At 41.2% G+C, this 23,837-nt stretch overlaps 1 protein-coding gene across 1 annotated transcript in view; it reads left to right on the plus strand.

Moving 5' to 3' along the window:
- dnah1 (dynein, axonemal, heavy chain 1) overlaps positions 1 to 23,837 on the plus strand; it is a 194,400-nt gene that overhangs the window by 68,828 nt on the left and 101,735 nt on the right. Inside the window, 13 exon segments of the mRNA XM_034167607.1 lie at positions 1,607 to 1,720; positions 1,814 to 1,963; positions 19,584 to 19,599; positions 19,602 to 19,646; positions 19,649 to 19,668; positions 19,745 to 19,900; positions 19,902 to 19,932; positions 20,020 to 20,111; positions 20,189 to 20,343; positions 20,434 to 20,611; positions 20,696 to 20,890; positions 21,970 to 22,053; positions 22,055 to 22,090. Of these exon segments, the coding sequence (XP_034023498.1) occupies positions 1,607 to 1,720; positions 1,814 to 1,963; positions 19,584 to 19,599; positions 19,602 to 19,646; positions 19,649 to 19,668; positions 19,745 to 19,900; positions 19,902 to 19,932; positions 20,020 to 20,111; positions 20,189 to 20,343; positions 20,434 to 20,611; positions 20,696 to 20,890; positions 21,970 to 22,053; positions 22,055 to 22,090 (1,272 nt within the window).

Genomic DNA, 23,837 nt, shown 5'->3' on the forward strand with positions numbered 1-23,837 from the left:
CTGTTTTGTCTGCGTTAAGCTGAAGAAAGTTATTCGTTAGCCATTGTTTAATTTCCGCCAAACAATGGAGGAGGGAATCAAGCCTCTTAATCTCAGATGGCTTAAAGGAGCAGTAAAGCTGGATGTCATCCGCAAATAACTGGTAAGAGACATCAGTAAATCTTTGAATGATCCTACCTAAAGGGATCAAGTACAATAAAAACAAAATGGGGCCCAATACAGAACCCTGAGGGACTCCACATAACAGGTCTGCAGACTCTGACCTTATCTGGTTAGCAAAACCACTAAAACTGCGCCCAGACAGATATGAAAAAAAAAAACACCGAAGAACTGACCCCGACAGTCCGACATGATTCCTCAGTCTATTCAGCAGGACCTGGTGGTCAACAGTATCAAAGGCAGAGGACAAATCCAAAAGAACCAACACGGTGGATTTCCCAGCATCAGCAGACATCATAATGTCGCTGGACACTTTCAAAAGAGCCGTTTCCGTAGAGTGTTGTCTGCGAAAACTGGACTGAAACCTGTCATGAATGTTATTCTGATCCAGGAAGAGTGTCAGTTGGTCTGAAACCACCCTCTCGAGGATCTTAGACAGGAATGGGAGCTTAGAAATAGGTCTAAAACTACTTAGCTCCATTTGTGGATCCATTGAATATAGGTTGAAGAGGATTTGCAAATCGTATTCCGTTTTTATTTACAATTTACACAACGTCCCAACTTCATTGGAATTGGGGTTGTAGTAGAAAGTCAATGCAAGTCTTTGTACATGTGGCCCCAGGACAAATATGAAGTTTCCAATTCACCTAACCTGCAAATGTGGGAGGAAACTGGAGCACCCGGATGAAACCCACGCAAACACAGGGAGAACATGCAAACTCCACACAGAAAGGCCACAGGTGGGAATTGAACTCATGCTCTTCTTGCTGTAAGTCAGTAGTGCTAACCACTAAGTCACTTGCTGATTTAGTGGTTAGCACTTAGCAGTTATTGCTGCCCAATAAAGGCAACAAAAAAAAAAGACTAATGGAGTGTGAGTTCAGGTGACAATTTGCAGTCCCATTGCTAAATCCACATTAGTTATGTTGAATGTAATGTGGACTATTTCATGTGGTCTCTCGTGGCTGATAAATGCCACTTCTTTCAGCTTGCGTTTCAGCTGTTTCACTTCCATTCTAACACCCAACTCTTGGTTTGAACGGTTGGTAATAAAATATTCCATGAGTTGCGTGACTGATATTTAGTGTTATCTGTACCAGAGATATTTCAGAATTATGCCCAGTCAGGGCTGGATAAAACATACAGTCAAGTCCATAAACATTTGGTCATTGAGAAAGGTATTGTTATTTTAGCTCTTTAATGGAGTTGCAGGCAAATAGGAAACTTGAGCACAAAGTCCAGATGTCAGCCCTATTCAGACAGGATAGGTTTCACTTGGAGAGGTGTTATAATATTTACAATTTCTCAGTGACTTTAGTCCCACAATTTATTAGTATAACATTTGTTGGAACTTTTACAATATTTCAAAAAAGAAAGAAGAAACGGGTGTGACTGCTGGTATGTTTTTTTTTTTGTTTGTTTTTTTTTATTTTGCTGGTGTCTTTAGGTGAGCCGGTTTGAGTTTGAAGGGAAAGAGATCCCCCTTATTCCATCTTGCGCCGTCTTCATCACGATGAATCCTGGTTATGCTGGTCGCACAGAATTACCTGACAATCTGAAGGTTTGGAAATGATAATGAATTTCTGAAAATTGTAATGCAGAACAGTGAGGAGAAGCAGCTTGTGTCTGACACATGAGATTCTGTCTTATACAGGCCCTGTTTCGTCCAGTGGCTATGATGGTTCCTGACTATGCTATGATAGCTGAGATCTCTCTTTACTCATTTGGCTTCAGTGATGCTAAAGTCCTCTCCAAGAAGATCACCTCCACTTTCAAGCTCTCCTCTGAACAGCTTAGCTCTCAGGTGTGTGCCTAGAGAAGATAAATACTTCATTTTAATTAAAGTCAGTCATAGTAAGAAAATGTTCTATCTGTGTGACCACAGAAATCAGAGTAGTTAATATTGGAAAAAGAAATGAACCTGGTTTAAGTGCACAATAGTGACACCACAATGTACCAAAAAGCTGTAGTATTTATAGTACATTGTGAAATGGCTTTAGGCAAATTAAACATCTTTTTCTTGTCCTGTACTGAGCACTCCACCTACAAAGAAAGTATTTGTCAGTGTGTATGTTTCTAACTTACTTGATCATATTTGATATTTCATGGATATTTCCAATATGATTAGCTGTTTACACTTCAAACACCGCATTTTATTGAAAATGTATGTCACCTCCTAATAAGTGGTAAACATTACTGTACATTTTGGATTCAAATATCTTAAATAGCCATTTGTTCATTTGTACATAATTACCTGCAGCAATGAATCTGTTTTCATAAGCTTAGACTGAGGTTTATATCCACATGGGAGTGGCCAACTTCATTGAGGCTGCCATGTTGGGCCAACACAAAAAGGGACACACTTACTCCACTATTCACATTTTGCAGCATGGATGGAAAACTGATAAAAAATGCTAAGCATTTTATCCCTCCATGGTCCATGGACTCACAAATGATTGATGGGATTTTGTTTCTGGATCCCTGAGGGTTAAGAACCCTCATTTCTTGTGTTGCTTATCACAAGAGAAGGCCAGCATGTGGTATAACTGGAACCAGCAGGTGGCGCTGTGCAGTAAGCAAACATCATTCCTTGATGCCAAAAGACTTTCCATGTGTTTAAAGGGCATATCTCACTCCAGTCAACACTATCTTTAAAAAAATATATATATATATACCAGATTATGATTCATTACTTCCAACTCTTTAACTTGTGCGAGTTCTCATGTAGCTGATTAAATAAAATTACATAGTCTGGAAAATGCACAAAGATCCAGAGCTATTTTTAGCCATAAAAGTGATGCAACCTCAGGTGCTGAGCATTGGTTGCCTGAAGGTCACTCCAACTGTGTCCACTTCATGTTTTATTCCAGTACACACTGTCATTCTGGATTGTTTTGAGTTTTTTTTTTTGTTTGTTTCCAAATGTAATATGGTTTTAATCTGTCTTTAATTTGGCTTTCAAATCAAATTCTTTATTTTGCGATCAACATAAGTTCGTCTGCTTCTTTATAACCTGCAGCATGTTCAGAAAAAAATAAACAAAAAACAACGACATTGCATACTTCTCAATAAGACTGAATAATAATGACTACACATGTGAAAGTGATTTCACAGCAGGAGTGAAATCAGAGACACCCACGCACACAGAGCCATGTAGAATTATTGTTCCACTGTGTGGCGCTACTGTCTTTTGTCCACAGGGAAAAGTCTTGCTCCACTAGGAGCCAGCTGACGGTAGCTTAGCTTAGCTATTGGTTTAGCTCAACTTGGCCAATAACACAAATGCTGAAGCTGGCCCACATCCAGCTCTCCTATTAACAGTAGCCACTTGTCGTCACGTTGTGTCCAATTCCATGATCACGGATTCAGCTTCCTCAGCGAGACTGGCCGGTGCCCTGCTTGTAGCATATTAACTTAGCATGGCGCGACGCCATTGCACAAACCACAAACACAGTCGGGTCCACGCTTTCAGGAGAGGAAACACACTTTGTTATGAATTTTCCTCCTTCTCACATGAAAGAAAGAATAAAGTCCGTGGTTAGATCCATGCTTTGAAGACCATTCTCATGCTGTGCCGGGCTTCGCTTAATACTCTTTGTCTGAGATGCACTATAAAAAAACCTGTCACTTTCCTCCTCACAATATTATCTTTGGAAAATCTGTCTACCTAATAAGGAACACAAGTCATTTTAGTGCATCCTCGTAAAATACAGACTTAAACCATTTTGACGTATTCACAGTCAAAGTCCACAAAAAACACTGATTTCATACTGTAAAAAATTCTGGTTTCCCCCATTTATTTCAATAGAGTGACTTCAGAGGCATGATCTGAGATAATGTCACAAAAATTCATATTCCTGAGAGCTTGAGGTTTCTGAGTGTTTATCATGTGTTTATCATGACTGTTTATGTTTTCTGAGGTGATGGTCTAGTGGTTAAGGTGTTGGGCTTGAGACCAGAAGATCCTGGGTTCAAATCCCCACCTGACTGGAAAATCACTAAGGGCCCTTGGGCAAGGTCTTTAATCTCCTATTGCTCCTGGTGTGTAGTGAGCGCCTTGTATGGCAGCACCCTGACATTGGGGTGAATGTGAGGCATAATTGTAAAGCGCTTTGGGCGTCTGATGCAGATGGAAAAGCGCTGTATAATGCAGTCCATTTGCCATTTATTTATTAGAGGAAGGTGAAATTATGCTAATTTCCCTATGTTTATGACTTAATTTCTCTGGGCACATGGCACCAAAAATAAAACAAAATACATCAATATTTTCATAATTCTTTCTTTATTTAAAATAGTCAGCTCATTTGACATTTTATTTACTAATGATACACACTTTAAGCCCAGTGAGAAGGGCAACCCAGTTTATACTTTTTGTCAATTGCTTTGACACACATATATTGCATCTACTGGTGGTTGGCTCTCACTGCGGTATTGTATCACTTCCTGTTCCGGAGCACAGCGGTGTTTTTCTGTATCTGTTAGCTGTTTAATCTGCGCAGTTAGATTAATCTAGTTATCTAGATTACGATTTGTTTCCCAGTGTAATCTTTACGTGCCTTAACTAAAGCACTCCTTCTGCTGAATCACCTGTAAATTATTTACACATTATTCACTTTGCGTGTTTTTAGGAATCCGCCAGCTTAGCGTAGCTACTAGCTCTTAGCCAATTTAGCATGGCGGATCCCGAGCAGCCGGGAAAGCAGGCCGACTGGGTGACTGTGAGGAGGAAGCGTAGTTCTAAACAGAAGCCCCGTGTACACCGCCACCCGTTCACATCTCTAACCGTTTTTCCCCACTCGGCGACACACCCGCCGAGGATCAAACTCTGGTTATTGGCGACTCAGTTTTGAGAAATGTGAAGTTAGCGACACCAGCAACCATAGTCTGTTGTCTTCCGGGGGCCAGAGCAGGGGAATTGAAGGAAATTTAGAAACTGCTGGCTAAGGCTAAGCGTAAATTTGGTAAGATTGTAATTCATGTCGGCAGTAATGACACCCGGTTACGCCAATCGGAGGTCACTAAAATTAACATTAAATCGGTGTGTAACTTTGCAAAAACAGTGTCGGACTCTGTAGTTTTCTCTGGGCCCCTCCCCAATCAGACCGGGAAGTGACATGTTTAGCCGCATGTTCTCCCTTGAATTGCTGGCTGTCTGAGTGGTGTCCAAAAAATGAGGTGGGCTTCATAGATAATTGGCAACGCTTCTGGGGAAAACCTGGTCTTGTTAGGAGAGACGGCATCCATCCCACTTTGGATGGAGCAGCTCTCATTTCTAGAAATCTGGCCAGTTTTCTTAAATCCTCCAAACCGTGACTATCCAGGGTTGGGGACCAGAAGCAGAGTTGTAGTGTTACACACCTCTCTGCAGCCTCTCTCCCCCTGCCATCCCCTCATTACCCCATCCCCGTAGAGACGGTGCCTGCTCCCAGACTACCAATAACCAGCAAAAATCTATTTAAGCATAAAAATTCAAAAAGAAAAAATAATATAGCACCTTCAACTGCACCACAGACTAAAACAGTTAAATGTGGTCTATTAAACATTAGGTCTCTCTCTCCTAAGTCCCTGTTGGTAAATGATATAATAATTGATCAACATATTGATTTATTCTGCCTTACAGAAACCTGGTTACAGCAGGATGAATATGTTAGTTTAAATGAGTCAACACCCCCGAGTCACACTAACTGTCAGAATGCTCGTAGCACGGGCCGGGGCGGAGGATTAGCAGCAATCTTCCATTCCAGCTTATTAATTAATCAAAAACCCAGACAGAGCTTTAATTCATTTGAAAGCTTGACTCTTAGTCTTGTCCATCCAAATTGGAAGTCCCAAAAACCAGTTTTATTTGTTATTATCTATCGTCCACCTGGTCGTTACTGTGAGTTTCTCTGTGAATTTTCAGACCTTTTGTCTGACTTAGTGCTTAGCTCAGATAAGATAATTATAGTGGGCGATTTTAACATCCACACAGATGCTGAGAATGACAGCCTCAACACTGTATTTAATCTATTATTAGACTCTATTGGCTTTGCTCAAAAAGTAAATGAGTCCACCCACCACTTTAATCATATCTTAGATCTTGTTCTGACTTATGGTATGGAAATAGAAGACTTAACAGTATTCCCTGAAAACTCCCTTCTGTCTGATCATTTCTTAATAACATTTACATTTACTCTGATGGACTACCCAGCAGTGGGGAATAAGTTTCATTACACTAGAAGTCTTTCAGAAAGCGCTGTAGCTAGGTTTAAGGATATGATTCCTTCTTTATGTTCTCTAATGCCATATACCAACACAGTGCAGAGTAGCTACCTAAACTCTGTAAGTGAGATAGAGTATCTCGTCAGTAGTTTTACATCCTCATTGAAGACAACTTTGGATGCTGTAGCTCCTCTGAAAAAGAGAGCTTTAAATCAGAAGTGCCTGACTCCGTGGTATAACTCACAAACTCGTAGCTTAAAGCAGATAACCCGTAAGTTGGAGAGGAAATGGCGTCTCACTAATTTAGAAGATCTTCACTTAGCCTGGAAAAAGAGTCTGTTGCTCTATAAAAAAGCCCTCCGTAAAGCTAGGACATCTTTCTACTCATCACTAATTGAAGAAAATAAGAACAACCCCAGGTTTCTTTTCAGCACTGTAGCCAGGCTGACAAAGAGTCAGAGCTCTATTGAGCTGAGTATTCCATTAACTTTAACTAGTAATGACTTCATGACTTTCTTTGCTAACAAAATTTTAACTATTAGAGAAAAAATTACTCATAACCATCCCAAAGACGTATCGTTATCTTTGGCTGCTTTCAGTGATGCCGGTTTTTGGTTAGACTCTTTCTCTCCGATTGTTCTGTCTGAGTTATTTTCATTAGTTACTTCATCCAAACCATCAACATGTTTATTAGACCCCATTCCTACCAGGCTGCTCAAGGAAGCCCTACCATTATTTAATGCTTCGATCTTAAATATGATCAATCTATCTTTGTTAGTTGGCTATGTACCACAGGCTTTTAAGGTGGCAGTAATTAAACCATTACTTAAAAAACCATCACTTGACCCAGCTATCTTAGCTAATTATAGGCCAATCTCCAACCTTCCTTTTCTCTCAAAAATTCTTGAAAGGGTAGTTGTAAAACAGCTAACTGATCATCTGCAGAGGAATGGTCTATTTGAAGAGTTTCAGTCAGGTTTTAGAATTCATCATAGTACAGAAACAGCATTAGTGAAGGTTACAAATGATCTTCTTATGGCCTCGGACAGTGGACTCATCTCTGTGCTTGTTCTGTTAGACCTCAGTGCTGCTTTTGATACTGTTGACCATAAAATTTTATTACAGAGATTAGAGCATGCCATAGGTATTAAAGGCACTGCGTTGCGGTGGTTTGAATCATATTTGTCTAATAGATTACAATTTGTTCATGTAAATGGGGAATCTTCTTCACAGACTAAAGTTAATTATGGAATTCCACAAGGTTCTGTGCTAGGACCAATTTTATTCACTTTATACATGCTTCCCTTAGGCAGTATTATTAGACGGTATTGCTTAAATTTTCATTGTTACGCAGATGATACCCAGCTTTATCTATCCATGAAGCCAGAGGACACACACCAATTAGCTAAACTGCAGGATTGTCTTACAGACATAAAGACATGGATGACCTCTAATTTCCTGCTTTTAAACTCAGATAAAATTGAAGTTATTGTACTTGGCCCCACAAATCTTAGAAACATGGTGGTCTAACCAGATCCTTACCTCTGGATGGCATTACCCTGAGCTCTAGTAATACTGTGAGAAATCTTGGAGTCATTTTTGATCAGGATATGTCATTCAAAGCGCATATTAACAAATATTAGGACTGCCTTTTTTGCATTTACGCAATATCTCTAAAATCAGAAAGGTCTTGTCTCAGAGTGATGCTGAAAAACTAATTCATGCATTTATTTCCTCTAGGCTGGACTATTGTAATTCATTATTATCAGGTTGTCCTAAAAGTTCCCTAAAAAGCCTTCAGTTAATTCAAAATGCTGCAGCTAGAGTACTGACGGGGACTAGAAGGAGAGAGCATATCTCACCCATATTGGCCTCTCTTCATTGGCTTCCTGTTAATTCTAGAATAGAATTTAAATTCTTCTTCTTACTTATAAGGTTTTGAATAATCAGGTCCTATCTTATCTTAGGGACCTCGTAGTACCATATACCCCAATAGAGCGCTTCGCTCTCAGACTGCAGGCTTACTTGTAGTTCCTAGGGTTTGTAAGAGTAGAATGGGAGGCAGAGCCTTCAGCTTTCAGGCTCCTCTCCTGTGGAACCAGCTCCCAATTCAGATCAGGGAGACAGACACCCTCTCTACTTTTAAGATAGGCTTAAAACTTTCCTTTTTGCTAAAGCTTATAGTTAGGGCTGGAATCAGGTGACCCTGAACCATCCCTTAGTTATGCTGCTATAGACCTAGACGCTGGGGGGTTCCCATGATGCATTGTTTCTTTCTCTTTTTGCTCTGTATGCACCACTCTGCATTTAATCATTAGTGATCGATCTCTGCTCCCCTCCACAGCATGTCTTTTCCTGGTTCTCTTCCTCAGCCCCAACCAGTCCCAGCAGAAGACTGCCCCTCCCTGAGCCTGGTTCTGCTGGAGGTTTCTTCCTGTTAAAAGGGAGTTTTTCCTTCCCACTGTAGCCAAGTGCTTGCTCACAGGGGGTCGTTTTGACCGTTGGGGTTTTACATATTATTGTATGGCCTTACCTTACAATATAAAGCGCCTTGGGGCAACTGTTGGTTGTGATTTGGCGCTATATAAAAAAAATGATTGATTGATTGACACTAGTTTCAGAACCTTGATGTCACTTTTCACAACTCAAGATACAAAAACTCACAACCATTATGCACTTTTTTCAAAACTCTAACACTTTTTCCAATGTCTTGGATACAATTCACATAAATCAAGATATTGACCATTGAACTATAATCACCTGTTTCAAATGACACAACATCAAAGTATAATCATTTAAAAATGCAATTCTCACATTACATTTGAGATGACTGTCTCTTCATTTCATTACAATAATCTAACTATCAATTGATACAAATGCTCAAAATGACAAGTAACTGTTGCATTACTCTTCAAGCATAGTCTTATGGAAACTGAGGATGAACATGTTCAGATCATTAAAGTGTCAGGATGACGACAATGATTGACACCACTTCGTTACTGAGATTGATCTGACCTTGTGGTATGGTATAAATAAGTGGCATCCACAACAACATCTGTAGTGATACAACATGGAGCAGACAGGTGGGCACCATAGAGGTCAAGTAGGAGAAGGAAGAGGTGGTCAAAGGAATGGCAGGGGACAAGCACACCTTTTGAGAGGTGGCCATGGGCCCCGTTTGAGAGGTGTGGGGAATGGGGTCGAGGACAAGGACCAAGACAGCAACAGCAAAGCAATGATTGTGGCAGTGAGAATGATACAACCAAACCTTAGAAGATCAACCGTGGACTCAATCATTAGAATGTTCCCCAATGAGAACCGGTAAGTCTTCAGCATGAACTACAGTAAACATTACAGTACTGTAGGCTACTCTTACTGTAATTGTCAAATGATTGTACACTGCATGCCAATGTGTAGCACAGAGTAGGTAATATGACTATGAAAATGTGTTCTACAGTATGATGACATGTTCTTCCTGTCATATTCCCTACACATTTGAGACTAGACCCACTGGTGGAGGCAGAAGCAGACTCCTCACTGAGGAACAGGAACGGGCTGTGGTCAACATGGTCTGGGCCAGAAATGACATTTGGCTTAGAGAAATCAGACAGAACATCCTGGACAATGAAGATCTCATCAGGAATGTGGAAGCCGTAAGTTTGCCGACCATTGCACGTGTGCTGAAAAGGCACCAGGTGTCCCTCATACAGTTGTGCTTTGTGTGCCTTTTGAAAGAAATGCAGACAGCGTGAAGCACCTGAGGATTGAGTATGCTCAGGTATGTTCATGATACCTGTTTAAGAAGAAAATCCCCATTATTGTACTGTGATCAATATTGTACAGTAATTACCTTTCCAAAATGTCTTTTTGTGCGTAGATGCGCCCTGGATGCGGATGAATATCATCACAATTTTGTTTTTGTGGATGAGGCAGGCTTCAACTTGGCCAAGACAAGGAGAGGTTGAAATTTAATTGGCCACCGGGGAACCATACAAGTACCTGGACAATGTGGTGCCAACATCAGTATGTGTGCAGTGATATCAGAAGATGGTGTGGTAGGGTGTAGATCTCTGATTGGCGCATACAAGGCAGAGCTCCTTGTTGCATTTCTTGATGAGCTAAGTCTAATCTGTAGAGCTGATGGTGTAATTTATGTCATTGTGTGGGACAACATCAGGTTCCACCATGCTCATCTGGTGCAGGCTTGGTTTCAGGCCCATCCACAGTTCCTCACTGTGTGCTTGCCTCATTCTCCTTTCCTTAACCCCATTGAGGAATGTTTCTCCACATGGAGGTGGAAAGTGTATGATCGGCATCCGCATCAACAAGTGAGACTTCTTCAGGCCATGGACAAAGCCTGTGATGACATTACAGCACACCAGTGTCAGGCCTGGATTCGCCATGCACGAAGATACTTTCCAAAACATCTATGCAGATGTGGATGAGAACCTGTGGCCCATTCCACAAGACAGGATTGATGGGGATGATTAGTGATTGTTGATCCTTTGTTTTGCTTTGTTTTCTTACTGTACATGGAACATGGCAGTTTGTTTTGCAATATGTTTTTGTTACAGTAATTGTTGCTTTCATTCAGCCTATGTTGTCATTTAGTTTGTATTCATCAATAAATTTCAGCTTTGTACAGTGATCCCACTGTGTCTGTGGTATTCTTTCTACTGATCCTGTTACAGTGACATTGGGCCTCATGTATTAACGTTGCGTACGGCGATATTTGAGCGTATATGGGGTGTACGCCAAAATGGCTGCGCCACTTGGCATTCATCGATGTGGTCGTTGGAGTACGGTGCGCTGAAAATATACACCAAGTCGAGAGGTGGTGTAAATTATACATCAAAATGAACCAGCACTGGAATAAACATAAAAATGAAAATGATTAACATGATAAACAGTGCCATTATACAATGGCACTGGTGGTGACCCTGAACCATCCCTTAGTTATGCTGCTATAGACGTAGACTGCTGGGGGGTTCCCATGATGCATTGTTTCTTTCTCTTTTTGCTCTGTATGCACCACTCTGCATTTAATCATTAGTGATCGATCTCTGCTCCCCTCCACAGCATGTCTTTTTCCTGGTTCTCTCCCTCAACCCCAACCAGTCCCAGCAGAAGACTGCCCCTCCCTGAGCCTGGTTCTGCTGGAGGTTTCTTCCTGTTAAAAGGGAGTTTTTCCTTCCCACTGTAGCCAAGTGCTTGCTCACAGGGGGTCGTTTTGACAGTTGGGGTTTTACATAATTATTGTATGGCCTTGCCTTACAATATAAAGCGCCTTGGGGCAACTGTTTGTTGTGATTTGGCGCTATATAAAAAAATTGATTGATTGATTGATTGAAATCAATGCATATGTTACATAAATAACACTTTTTTGATTATACTACAAAACAGTTAATATGACGGCCGATTTTGATGCTCTATTGGCACGCGTCGTGATTGGTGAATTACTGGTCTGACCCGTATAAAAGGCGGTCGTGTGTTGTAGGTCAGGGTTGCACAATGGCAGATCTAGTGTTGTTAAAGGACATGGATGCTGCACTACGCAGGGAAAGAGTGTTCCGCAACAGGGCAGATCTCCTGAGTGAGTCTGATAACTGGCTTCTGAGTAGATTTCGCTTCCCCAGACAGGTCCTCTTGGACTTATGCGCAGCATTAGAACCCCGTCTAAAACGGGAAACTCGACGTACCTGTGCCATACCTGTGTTGCTCCAAGTCCTGTCGACTCTAGGTTTCCTGGCAACAGGCTCATTCCAGCGGGAAATAGCTCACAGGTCAGGTATTACGCAGTCCACCATGAGCCGCATCCTACCTCACGTGTTGTCAGGGATACGGGATCTCGCTCCACATAAGATTCCCTTACAACAACGCCAAGCAAGCAATGATTAAGAGGGACTTCTGTGAGCTTGCTGGGTTTCCAAACGTTATAGGGGCAATTGACTGCACGCATGTGCGTCTGAAACCACCCTCGGTTAATGATTATGCATATGTTAACAGAATTATCATTCAATCAATGTGCAGCTCATCTGTGATGCTCATATGCGTCTTGTGAACGTTGTTGCGCGGTGGCCCATGGGAGCGCCCATGATGCATTCATATTCCACCACAGCAGCGTGGCAAGAAGACTACAGGATGGCATGGTGCACGGCGTCCTCCTGGGTAAACTAAATAGATGACATGCATTCTATTTCTTATGCCTGAATAACACTTTTCAGTAACGCTTTCTTTCATTCCAGGTGATAAGGGTTATCCTTTACTGGTAAATCTTATTACGCCACTGCACAACCCACTCACAGCGCAGGACCAGTGCTTTAACCTGGCCCACACAAAGACCCGTGTGGTTTGTGGAGCGCTGTGCAAGGCCTGCTGAAGGGCAGGTGGATGTGTCTCGGGCATGCAGGAGGGACACTCCTGTACACACCAGAGAAGGGTCTGCCTATAATTTTGGCCTGCTCGGCCTCCTGCAGCTCAGGCCATTCAATTAAGGCAACAGCTCATTCATTGTTTCTAAAGTAAGTAGGTGACGACAACTATATGAACACATTTATTTCTTCAAATTGTCATTTATATTAACGAGGGTTCGGTTTATTTCAGAGAGGTTTGCATTTATTTGTATTAATTGATTTATGATGGCATCTTGTCGCTGTAGGACCTCCTCTGTCAAAACTCTGGGCCTGGGGAGAGGCCTGCGGCCTGAGGCCTTGACGGGTGCAGCCTCCGGCTGCTCTGGATCTGCAGCCCGGTGCAAGGTCTCCAGATCATCACACATTAGATGGCTGCTCATGATTGTCTGTGAAATGTATTTATGATTTATTTTGTGGTTAATAAAATGAACAAAAACATTTGTATTTGGGATTATTTTGTCCCCTTCTGCATCCTCTAATATCCCCTCCACACACGCAAAGCCGATGACCGCAGCCACTCGCATCCTCAGTGCTCAATTTTGGAGCCTCCAGTTCTCCCCCCCACCTGTCTGTTTTTGGCTCGTTTTTAATGAGGCAACCCTTCGTTTTGTTTGGATTTTCATGTCTGACCATTTATTTTTTACCTGAATAATGTTTAGGCACATTTTAATTGTTGGATCATGCTCGTTTAGCCTTAGGCTTATAAATTGATGAATTGACCTACTTCTGCAGGCGTCCTGACCACGGGTCCAACTTGATTCACAAGACTGGTTATTATTTGCCAGGTATCGGTTTTTTTGGCCTCCTTTTATCCCACTCTTTTGACTCCCAAAGAGTATGGTTTATGTTTTTCTACTTCGGTAGTTATGACTTCGGTGAAGTTCTTTTTCTTTGCCGTCTTCCTGGCTTCCATGTCGTGAAATGAGGGTGTGTCTGAAGCGGAGTCTGAATATTTATGGGCGTGTTCATTATAATTACGATTGCTTTCATCCGTCGCATTTATCAAGGTCACGTCGGGCATACGCAGGAAATGGGCAAGTACGCACTGCTTGATACATGTCACGGCAACTTTGGTGTACTTCAAATTTACACTGGAAATTTACGCCACAAGCGCACGACGTTGATACATGAGGCCCATTATGTGTAGCCACAGGATGAAACATATATATTTTGTACTACAACCCCAATCCAATGAAGCTGGGATGTTGTGTAAAATGTAAATAAAAACAGAATACAATGATTTGCAAATCCTCTTCAAACCTATATTCAATTGAATACACACAAAGACAAGATACTTAATGTTGAATCTGATAACTTATTGTTTTTGTGCAAATATTTGCTCATTTTGAAATGGATGCCTGCAACACATTTAAAAAAAGTTGGGATGGGGCAACAAAAGACAGGGAAAGTTGATGAATGCTCAAAGAACACCTAATTGGAAACAGGTGAGTGTCATGATTGGGTATAAAACGAGCATCCCCAAAAGGCTTAGCTGTTCATTCACAAGCAAAGATGGGGCGAGGATCACCACCTTACGAACAACTACGTGAAAAAATGGTAAAACAGTTTAAGAACAATGTTTCTCAATGTTCAATTGCAAGGAATTTAGGGATTCCATCATCTACAGTCCATAATATAATCAGAAGATTCAGAGAATCTGGAGAACTTTCTACACATAAGCGACAAGGCCAAGACCAACATTGATGTCCATGACCTTCGATCCCTCAGGCAGCATTAAAATGCATTAAAATCCAAGATCATTGTGTAAAGGATCTTACGGCATGGGCTCAGGAAACCCTTCAGGAAAACCACTTTCAGTTAACACAGTTTGTCGCTACATCTGCAAGTGAATGTTAAAACTCTACCATGCAAAGCGAAAGCCATACATCAACAACATCCAGAAATGCCTCCGCCTTCTCTGAGCCCGAGCTCATTGAAATGGACAGACGCAAAGTGGAAAGTGTGCTGTGGTCTGATGAGTCCACATTTCAAATTGTTTTTGGAAATTATGGACGTTGTGTCCTCCGGACAAAAGAGGAAAAAGACCATCCAGATTGTTACCAGCGCAAAGTTCAAAAGCCAGCATCTGTGATGGTATGGGGGTGTTTTAGCACCCCTGGTATGGGCAGCTTACACATCTGTGAGGGCACCATCAATACTGAAAGGTACATCCAGGTTTTGGAGCAACACATGCTGCCATCCAAGCATGTCTTTTTCAGGGACGTCACTGCTTATTTCATCAAGACAATGCCAAGTCACATTCTGCACGTGTTACAACAGTGTGGCTTCATAGTAAAAGAGTGGTGGTACTAGACTGGCCTGCCTGCAGTCCAGACCTGTCGCCCATTGAAAATGTGTGGTGCATTATGAAGCGCAAATACGACAACAGAGACCCCGGACTGTTGAACAGCTGAAGTCGTACATCACGCAAGAATGGGAAAGAATTCCACCTACAAAGCTTCAACAATTAGTGTCCTCAGTTCCCAAACGCTTATTGAGTGTTGTTAGAAGGAAAGGTGATGTAACACAGTGGTAAACATACCACTTTTTTGAATGTGTTGCAGACATCCATTTCAAAATGAGCAAATATTTGCACAAAAAACAATAAAGTTTATCAGTTGGACATTAAATATCTTGTCTTTGTGGTGTATTCATTGAATATAGGTTGAAGAGGATTTGCAAATCATTGTATTCTGTTTTTATTTTTACATTTTACACAACGTCCCAACTTCTTTGGAATTGGGGTTGTACAATATTTACAGTTTTTCTCAATTGCTAAGACACCAGTTCTCAAACGCTCCCTCCTTTTCTCTAATCTGTGAACACAAAACCCAATTTTCAAGTACAGTCACAAAACCCCAGACTCTTTTTGCAAAACCAAACTTTCACCTCAAAACAGTTCAAGCTGTGCTCAGAATTGAACTATGTTGTCAAATCGTGCCCGGAGTCAACCAAAATTACAAACACTACTGAGCAGTCTCAAAACACTACATAGAAAAATAGAAAATACGAGGTCTGTCATAAAGTATAGGTCCTTTTATTTTTTTCAAAAACTATATGGATTTCATTCATATGTTTTACGTCAGACATGCTTGAACCCTCGTGCAGATGCGTGAGTTTTTCCACGCCTGTCGGTGACTTCATTCGCCTGTGAACACTCCTTGTGGGGAGTCGTCCAGCCGCTCGTCGAATTCCTTTGTCTGAGAAGTTGCTGAGAGACTGGCGCTTTGTTTGATCAAAATTTTGTTCTAACCTGTGAGGCACATTGAAGTGGACACGGTTCGAAAAAATTAAGATGTTTTCAGTGAAAATTTTAACAGGCTGATGAGAGATTTTGAGGTGATACTGTCGCTTTAAGGACTTCCCACCGGTGCGAGATGTCGCGCAGCGCTCTCAGCGCCATCGTCAGCTTGTTTCAAGCTGAAAACCTCCACATTTCAGGCTCTATTGATCCAGGACGTCGTGAGAGAACAGAGAAGTTTCAGAAGAAGTCGGTTTCGCATTTTATCCGGATATTCCACTGTTAAAGGACTTTTTTAATGAAAGACGTGCGGACGGGTCCGCGCATCGGGACGCAGCCTGGCGCGTGCGGCGGCACAGAAAAACACCTCCGTGTGATAACCATTTGTAAAATCCAGGCGGCTTTTGATTGCTTTCAGTGGAGTGAGTATATGAGAAATGTGTTTAACAGCTGGACATGTTCCAACTTGTCCTTAAGGCTTCCAACAGAGGTGTTTTTCCTGTGGCGGAGCGTCGCGGCGGCTGCGAGCCGACGCTGCAATCCGCCCGCACGTCTTCATTAAAAAAATCTCCTTAACAGTGGAATAGCCGGATAAATGCTGAAACCGACTTCTTCTGAAACTTTCTCTGTCTCTCACAACGTCCTGGTTCAATAGAGCCTGAAATGTGGAGGTTTTCAGCTTGAAACAGGCTGATGACAGCACCTGAGAGCGCTGCACGACGTCTCGCTCCGTGGGAAGTCCTTAAAGCGACAGTATCACCTCAAAAATCTCTCATCAGCCATTAAATTTTCACACAAAAACCCGCTTAATTTTTCGAACCGTGTGCACTTCGATGTGTCTCACAGGTTTAGAAAAAAAATTTTGATCAAACAAGCGCCAGTCTCTCAGGAACTTCTCAGACAAAGGAATTCCGACGAGGGGCTGGACGACTCCTCCCACAAGGAGTGCTCACAGGCGAATGATGTCACCGGACAGGCGTGGAAAAACTCACAACATGCGCATGAGGGTTCAAGCATGTCTGATGTAAAAACATATGAATGAAATCCATATAGTTTTTTGAAAAAAATAAAAGGACCTATACTTATTGACAGACCTCGTACAATGATCAGGACAGGAAGTTGTAGAAATAAATGTTTATGTTCCTGTAGCTAAAGTGCGTGTGCAAACCAAAAAAATGTCAGAAAAGGTAATTACCTGTTCTCTAAATCTTCAGATTATGGTGGACAACAGTAATCTACTGATGGTTGTAAAAGATGTAAAAGATGGTTGTAGCCTTTGTCCGGCCTCCTTTATGCTCATACTGTGGACAAGAACATGGTCAATCACAGTAGCTCTGATTGCATCAGAAATTTCTGTTCTTTGTCTTCGTTGACCACCTCGACCACCAACTCCTCCTCTCAGATTTCTATCCATTGCAGTGCCTCACAAACCAGTGCTCTCTGAACTGGTTCCCTCAGATCATTGGCCACAAGTGTGATCAATTTTGAGTTGTGTTCAACCGGTGACACCAGTGCTTTAATTGTGTTTGACTTTTGCCACTCGTGCTTACCATTATGCAACACAGGTGCATCACAATGAAAATGTGATGGCAAGTTGTGTCTCAACAGGTGAACGTGCTTGTGGTTTTTGCCAAATGAGTGACTGATTCAATCAGTGGGTTTCAGGCAACTGTGCGTTTGGTTCAGACAATAGGTTTTAGTGTTTTAGCAATTGAGAAAAACTGTAAAGCATGGTGTCCACCGGTTGAGCACACAACTCAAATTGATCACATGTTGTCTCCAATGATGTGAGGAACATATATAAGCCAGTTCAGAGAGCGCTGGTTTGTGAAGCACTACAATGGATAGAAATCTGAGAGGAGTTTGTGTGAGAGGTGGTCAAAATGGTCAGGAAAGACAAAGAACAACAATATCTGATGAAATCAGAGCTACTGTGATTGACCATGTTCTTGTCGCAGTATGAGCATGGAGGAGGCCAGACAAAGGGTCCAACCAAACATCAGTAGATTCACTGTGTCTACCATAATCTGAAGATTTAGAGAAGAGAACAGGTAAATGACTGAATGCCTCACACACTGTAAAAACAAGAAAAGAACAAATCAATACACCTTTTCTGATATTATAGTATGTAAATGTTGACAGGAATTCTGTATGACTATACTATATACTGTACCACAGTATACTGTAAGTAAATACATGTTTCAGTACATCACTCTGCCAATGTACTGTAGTATTGTAATGGAGGGTTAGTCTGTTTGTAGGCTTAGTATTCCATGTATATTTTTGTACTTCTATTTTTACGTAGGTTTACTGTATACAAGTACTAAATGCACATGATTTTTGTTAGTTTTTGTACTGTAGAAGTGCTACATGTAAATGCACAGGATTTCTGTTATTTGTACTTTTTTTTTTACCATGTACAAGTGCTAAATGCAGTTTTTTATTGTTTGTTTTGCAACATGCATTTAGCCTACAGTGAACAGTAAACATTGATTTGTACAGCTTCCTGTCGTGATTATTGTATTTTCTATTTTTCTATGTAGTGTTTAGAGACTGCTCAGTAGTGTTTTTAATTTTGGCTGACTCAGGGCACGATTTGACAACATAGTTCAGTTTTGAGCACAGAATGAACTGTTTTGAGGTGAAAGTTTGGTTTTGCACAAAGAGTCTGGGGTTTAGTGAATGTAGCTTGAAAATTGGGTTTTGTGTTCACAGTTTAGAGTAAAGGAGAAATATGTCTTAGCAATTGAGAAAAACTGTAATGGTTGTACAAACAACTAAACAGTGAAACTATGTGTATGTTGTGTGCGGGTGATCTAAAGAAATGTCCATATGGTATTCCATGATAAATAACTTGTTTCAACCAATGATTATGTGAGTGCAAGCTGTCTTTAAAGATATGAATACACAATGCAGTGTTTTGAACGTTGAACAGCTTGTGATGCAAATGTGACTGTTTTGAGTTGTGAAAAATAACGTCAAGGTTCTGACACTAGTGTCAAAGCGATTGACAAAAACTGTAAACTGGCCCCATGGCTCCTTCTAATCGTTTGCTGGGGTTTTGCTGCTATCGTTGACGCTTTGGTGCTTCACTTTGCTGGACTGCAAGCCAGTGATTTCCGCTTAGCATGCTGTTGGGAGTGGAGGAGCAGCGTAATTACAGGCAGTGCAACTGTGAGAGGGATGTGGAATGGACCCTGTAAAAGATGGCTATTTGTTTTACTTGGGGACCATTTTGAACTGGGAGGTTCCGTACATTGTGGATGATGTTTGTGTTGCAGAGGCAATGGTACTTCACAGTGGAAAAGACAGAACTGAACAAAAGAATGACTGAATGCCTCACACACTGTAAAAACAATGAAAAGAACAAAACAATACAGCAATGCGTGACACTGCTAAAGGACCATGAGACCCCATCACCAAAGAAGTGAAAACATGAAGAGAAACAAAACTGTACAATGTGCAAAAACACTGCCAGATTATACCAATTCCTACACAATGTATCTTAAGAAAATTATGGATAGATGTGTAATAATGATCTCTTTATTTTTCTTTCTGGTTTTATGTAGGATCATTATGATTTTGGATGAGAGCTGTGAAGACTGTGATTTCAGCTGCTGGAAACCTGAAGAGAGAAATCCTGACATGAATGAGGTTTCAGTTTAGTTGTATAGATCTTGAATTGAGTTGTGATCACTATGTTAATCTTCCAGTACTTTACTCTGTCCAGGAGTTGATCTGTCTGCGGGCCATTCAGGACGTGAATGTACCAAAGTTTTTACAAGATGACCTGAAGCTGTTCAATGGTATTGTGTCTGACCTTTTCCCGAATACAAAACAGGAGCCAGTTGACTACGGCATACTTGAGAATCCATGCGAAAATGTCCTGCTTGAAAAAGAATCTCAAAGATGTCGATGGTGAGTGTTTCCGGAAGTACAGAAAATACGTGTTCACAGAAGCTACAATTTTGGGATAAGCTGATGACAGTGTTTTTGTGTTTGCAGGTTATATTAATAAATGTATTCAGCTTTATGAGACCACAGTGGTGAGACATGGTTTGATGTTGGTGGGGCCTTCTGGGTCAGGTAAAACCAAGGTGAGTAAACAGCTTCAGAAACACTTTTCTACATGCATAAATTGTGTTTTTGTAACCATTATTCTTGTCTGTGTTAGTGTTATGAGATACTCGCTGAGGCAATAACAGCTCTAACGGGCCAGCCCTCTGTGAGCGGTGATGTGTACGAGACTGTTAGCACGTATGTCCTCAATCCTAAATCTATCACCATGGGACAGCTCTATGGGGAGTATGATTTACTCACACATGAGTGGTGAGTAGTACTGCAATGTATTTCTAAATGGTGCAGATTCCCAGAGGCCGATATTACTCAATCATTTTGTGTTTTGGTGCACCACTACAGGACAGATGGCATCCTTTCCTCTCTTATCCGTGGAGGGGCTTCATCCATGGACCAAAATAAAAAGTGGTACATGTTTGACGGGCCAGTGGATGCTGTATGGATTGAAAATATGAACACTGTGCTAGACGACAACAAAAAGCTGTGCCTCAGCTCAGGGGAAATCATCAAGCTCACTAATGTACCAATTTATTTGATCTTTTCCTTTTTTTTTTTTTTTTTTTTTTTGGTATAGTTCCCAGGCTCATGTGTTGTCCTCCTATAGGTGATGACAATGATGTTTGAGGTACAGGACTTAGCGGTGGCATCTCCAGCCACAGTGTCTCGCTGTGGTATGATCTACCTGGAGCCCAGTGTTTTGGGCCTGATCCCCTTTACGGAGTGCTGGCTGAGGCAGGCCCCTGAAGCCCTGAAACCATACACAGAGCAGCTAAACTCTCTCTTTACCAGGTTCTTGCAGGTGAGATGAGAGACAACATGACTTATAGAGACCAGGGCCCAGTTTAGCAAAAGCATATTAGGTTAAAAACATTGAAGACCACAGATTTACAATGGATCTTATGCTGCGTTTACACACACGCAGGATGCGTTACGGATTTGTGTCACAGTACTGACATTCTTAACGTGACTGAACGCATCTGAATAGGTTTCTTAATAGTGCGTGTTGGTGTGTAATATTCGGGATTTTCGTGGAGCATGTTTTTGGCTGTATACTTCGTGGCATTCGTGAAGTGCCGTCGTTATGTGTAAACGCAGCATAAAGAAGAATTTTTTTGGGGGCACGTGTTTGTTATAAATTTGAGTACGTCTGGTGTCCCCAGTGCAAAGTAGCAGCAGCAAAATGAGCCAAAATTTCTTTAATCAATGCTCAAAAGTAAGATAAGGTCAAAAGCCAGTAGCTCAGTCAGTGTAGTAAAGATGTCCTTGAGGGGCTGAGCAGGGACAAATCTAAAAGCCAGGTGGTAAGTTCAGCTCACAGTAAAGCAGTCAGACCGGGCAAACATGGTAAATGGACTACATTTATATAGCGCTTTTCCAGTTGCATCAGATGCTCAAAGCGCTTTACAATTATGCCTCACATTCACCCATTCACACATACACCGATGTCAGGGTGCTGCCATGCAAGGTGCTCACTACACACCAGGAGCAACTCTGGGATTAAGGACCTTGCCCAAGGGCTCTTAGTGATTTTCCAGTCAGGCTGGGGTTTGAACCAAGGATCCTCTGGTCTGAAGCCCAACGCTTAACCACTAGACCATCACCTCCCCTAAAACAAGCAAAACCACAGGAGGCTGGCGAGAGAGATGACAGTAAATATGCACACAGGTCAGCAATGAGAAATGTGAGTCAACTAACCAAGGGTATTAGATTCACTGGCACTGAGGGTAAACATAAACCAAAAACAAAGACTAATACAACAAAAGGACATGACAAAAACATTGTCCAGCATGGAATCTTAAGGCTTTACGTCAACGTAGATCAATTATGCTACATTGTACTGTTTTTTAAATTTTTACTATTTGACTGTATTTTTCCCAGGACTCCAATCTCATTTGTACGGAATTTGTCAATGAGATCATCACGTCCCTGGACACAAACATAACCTGTAGTCTTCTTAAACTGGATGGACTGCTTCTTTAATCCCTTTAATGCCAAAGAGGTTTGTGAGCAACTTTTCTATGCCATCATTACATTACAGTCGTGGGGCTGTTGTTTTTTGCAGTTGTTTATTGTGAGGCATACAGTAGTGTTCAGAATAATAGTAGTGCTATGTGACTAAAAAGATTAATCCAGGTTTTGAGTATAATTTCTTATTGTTACATGGGAACAAGGTACCAGTAGATTCAGTAGATTCTCACAAATCCAACAAGACTAGCATTCATAATATGCACACTTTTAAGGCTATGAATTGGGCTATAGTAAAAAAAGTAGAAAAGGGGTGTTCACAGTAATAGTAGCATCTGCTGTTGACGCTACAAACTCAAAACTATTATGTTCAAACTGCTTTTTTAGCAATCCTGTGAATAACTAAACTTAGTTTACTAAACTAAACTTTAGTTGTATAACCACAGTTTTTCATGATTTCTTCACATCTGCGAGGCATTAATTTTGTTGGTTTGGAACCAAGATTTTGCTAATTTACTAGTGTGCTTGGTGTCATTATCTTGTTGAAACACCCATTTCAAGGGCATGTCCTTTTCAGGACAAACACAGGTGCACAATATAATGCTCACAATATAAAGCACCTTGGGGCAACTGTTTGTTGTGATTTGGCGCTATATAAATAAAATTGATTTGATTTGATTTGAGCATAAGGCAACATGACCTCTTCAAGTATTTTGGACATATCCAAACTGATCCATGATACCTGGTATGCGATATATAGCCCAACACCATAGTAGGAGAAACATGCCCATATCATGATGCTTGCCCACCATGCTTCACTGTCTTCACTGTGAACTGTGGCTTGAATTCAGAGTTTGGGGGTCGTCTTACAAACTGTCTGCGGTCCTTGGACCCAAAAAGAACAGTTTTACTCTCATCAGTCCACAAAATATTCCTCCATTTCTCTTTAGGCCAGTTGATGTGTTCTTTGGCAAATTGTAACCTCTTCTGCACATGTGTTTTATTTAACAGAGGGACTTTGCGGGGGATTCTTGCAAATAAATTAGCTTCACACAGGAATCTTCTAACTGTCACAGCACTTACAGGTAACTCCAGACTGTCTTTGATCATCCTGGAGCTGATCAATGGGCGAGCCTTTGCCATTCTGGTTATTCTTCTATCCCTTTTGATGGTTGTTTTCCGTTTTCTTCCACGCGTCTCTGTTTTTTTTTTGTTTTTTTTTTTTCCATTTTAAAGCATTGGAGATCATTGTAGATGAACAGCCTATAATTTTTTGCACCTGCATATAAGTTTTCCCCTCTCCAATCAACTTTTTTAATCAAACTACGCTGTTCTTCTGAACAATGTCTTGAACGTCCCATTTTCCCCAGGCTTTCAAAGAGAAAAGCATGTTCAACAGGTGCTGGCTTCATCCTTACATAGGGGGACCACCTGATTCACACCTGTTTGTTCCACAAAATTGATTGAACTCACTGACTGAATGCCACGCTACTATTATTGTGAACACCCCCCTTTTCTACTTTTTTACTAATAGCCCAATTTCATAGCCTTAAGAGTGTGCATATCATGAATGCTTGGTCTTGTTGGATTTGTGAGAATCTACTGAATCTTACTGGTACCTTGTTTCCATGTAACACTAAGAAATATACTCAAACCCTGGATTAATCTTTTTTAGTCACATAGCACTACTATATTCTGAACACTACGTACGCGTATGTTGGAAATTTCATCAATATTGACATATTGGCTGGTGAGTTGTTGGCATCTACTTGGGAATAAGG

This window comes from Thalassophryne amazonica, chromosome 3 (assembly GCF_902500255.1).
Source record: "Thalassophryne amazonica chromosome 3, fThaAma1.1, whole genome shotgun sequence".
NCBI classification, from domain to species: domain Eukaryota; kingdom Metazoa; phylum Chordata; class Actinopteri; order Batrachoidiformes; family Batrachoididae; genus Thalassophryne; species Thalassophryne amazonica.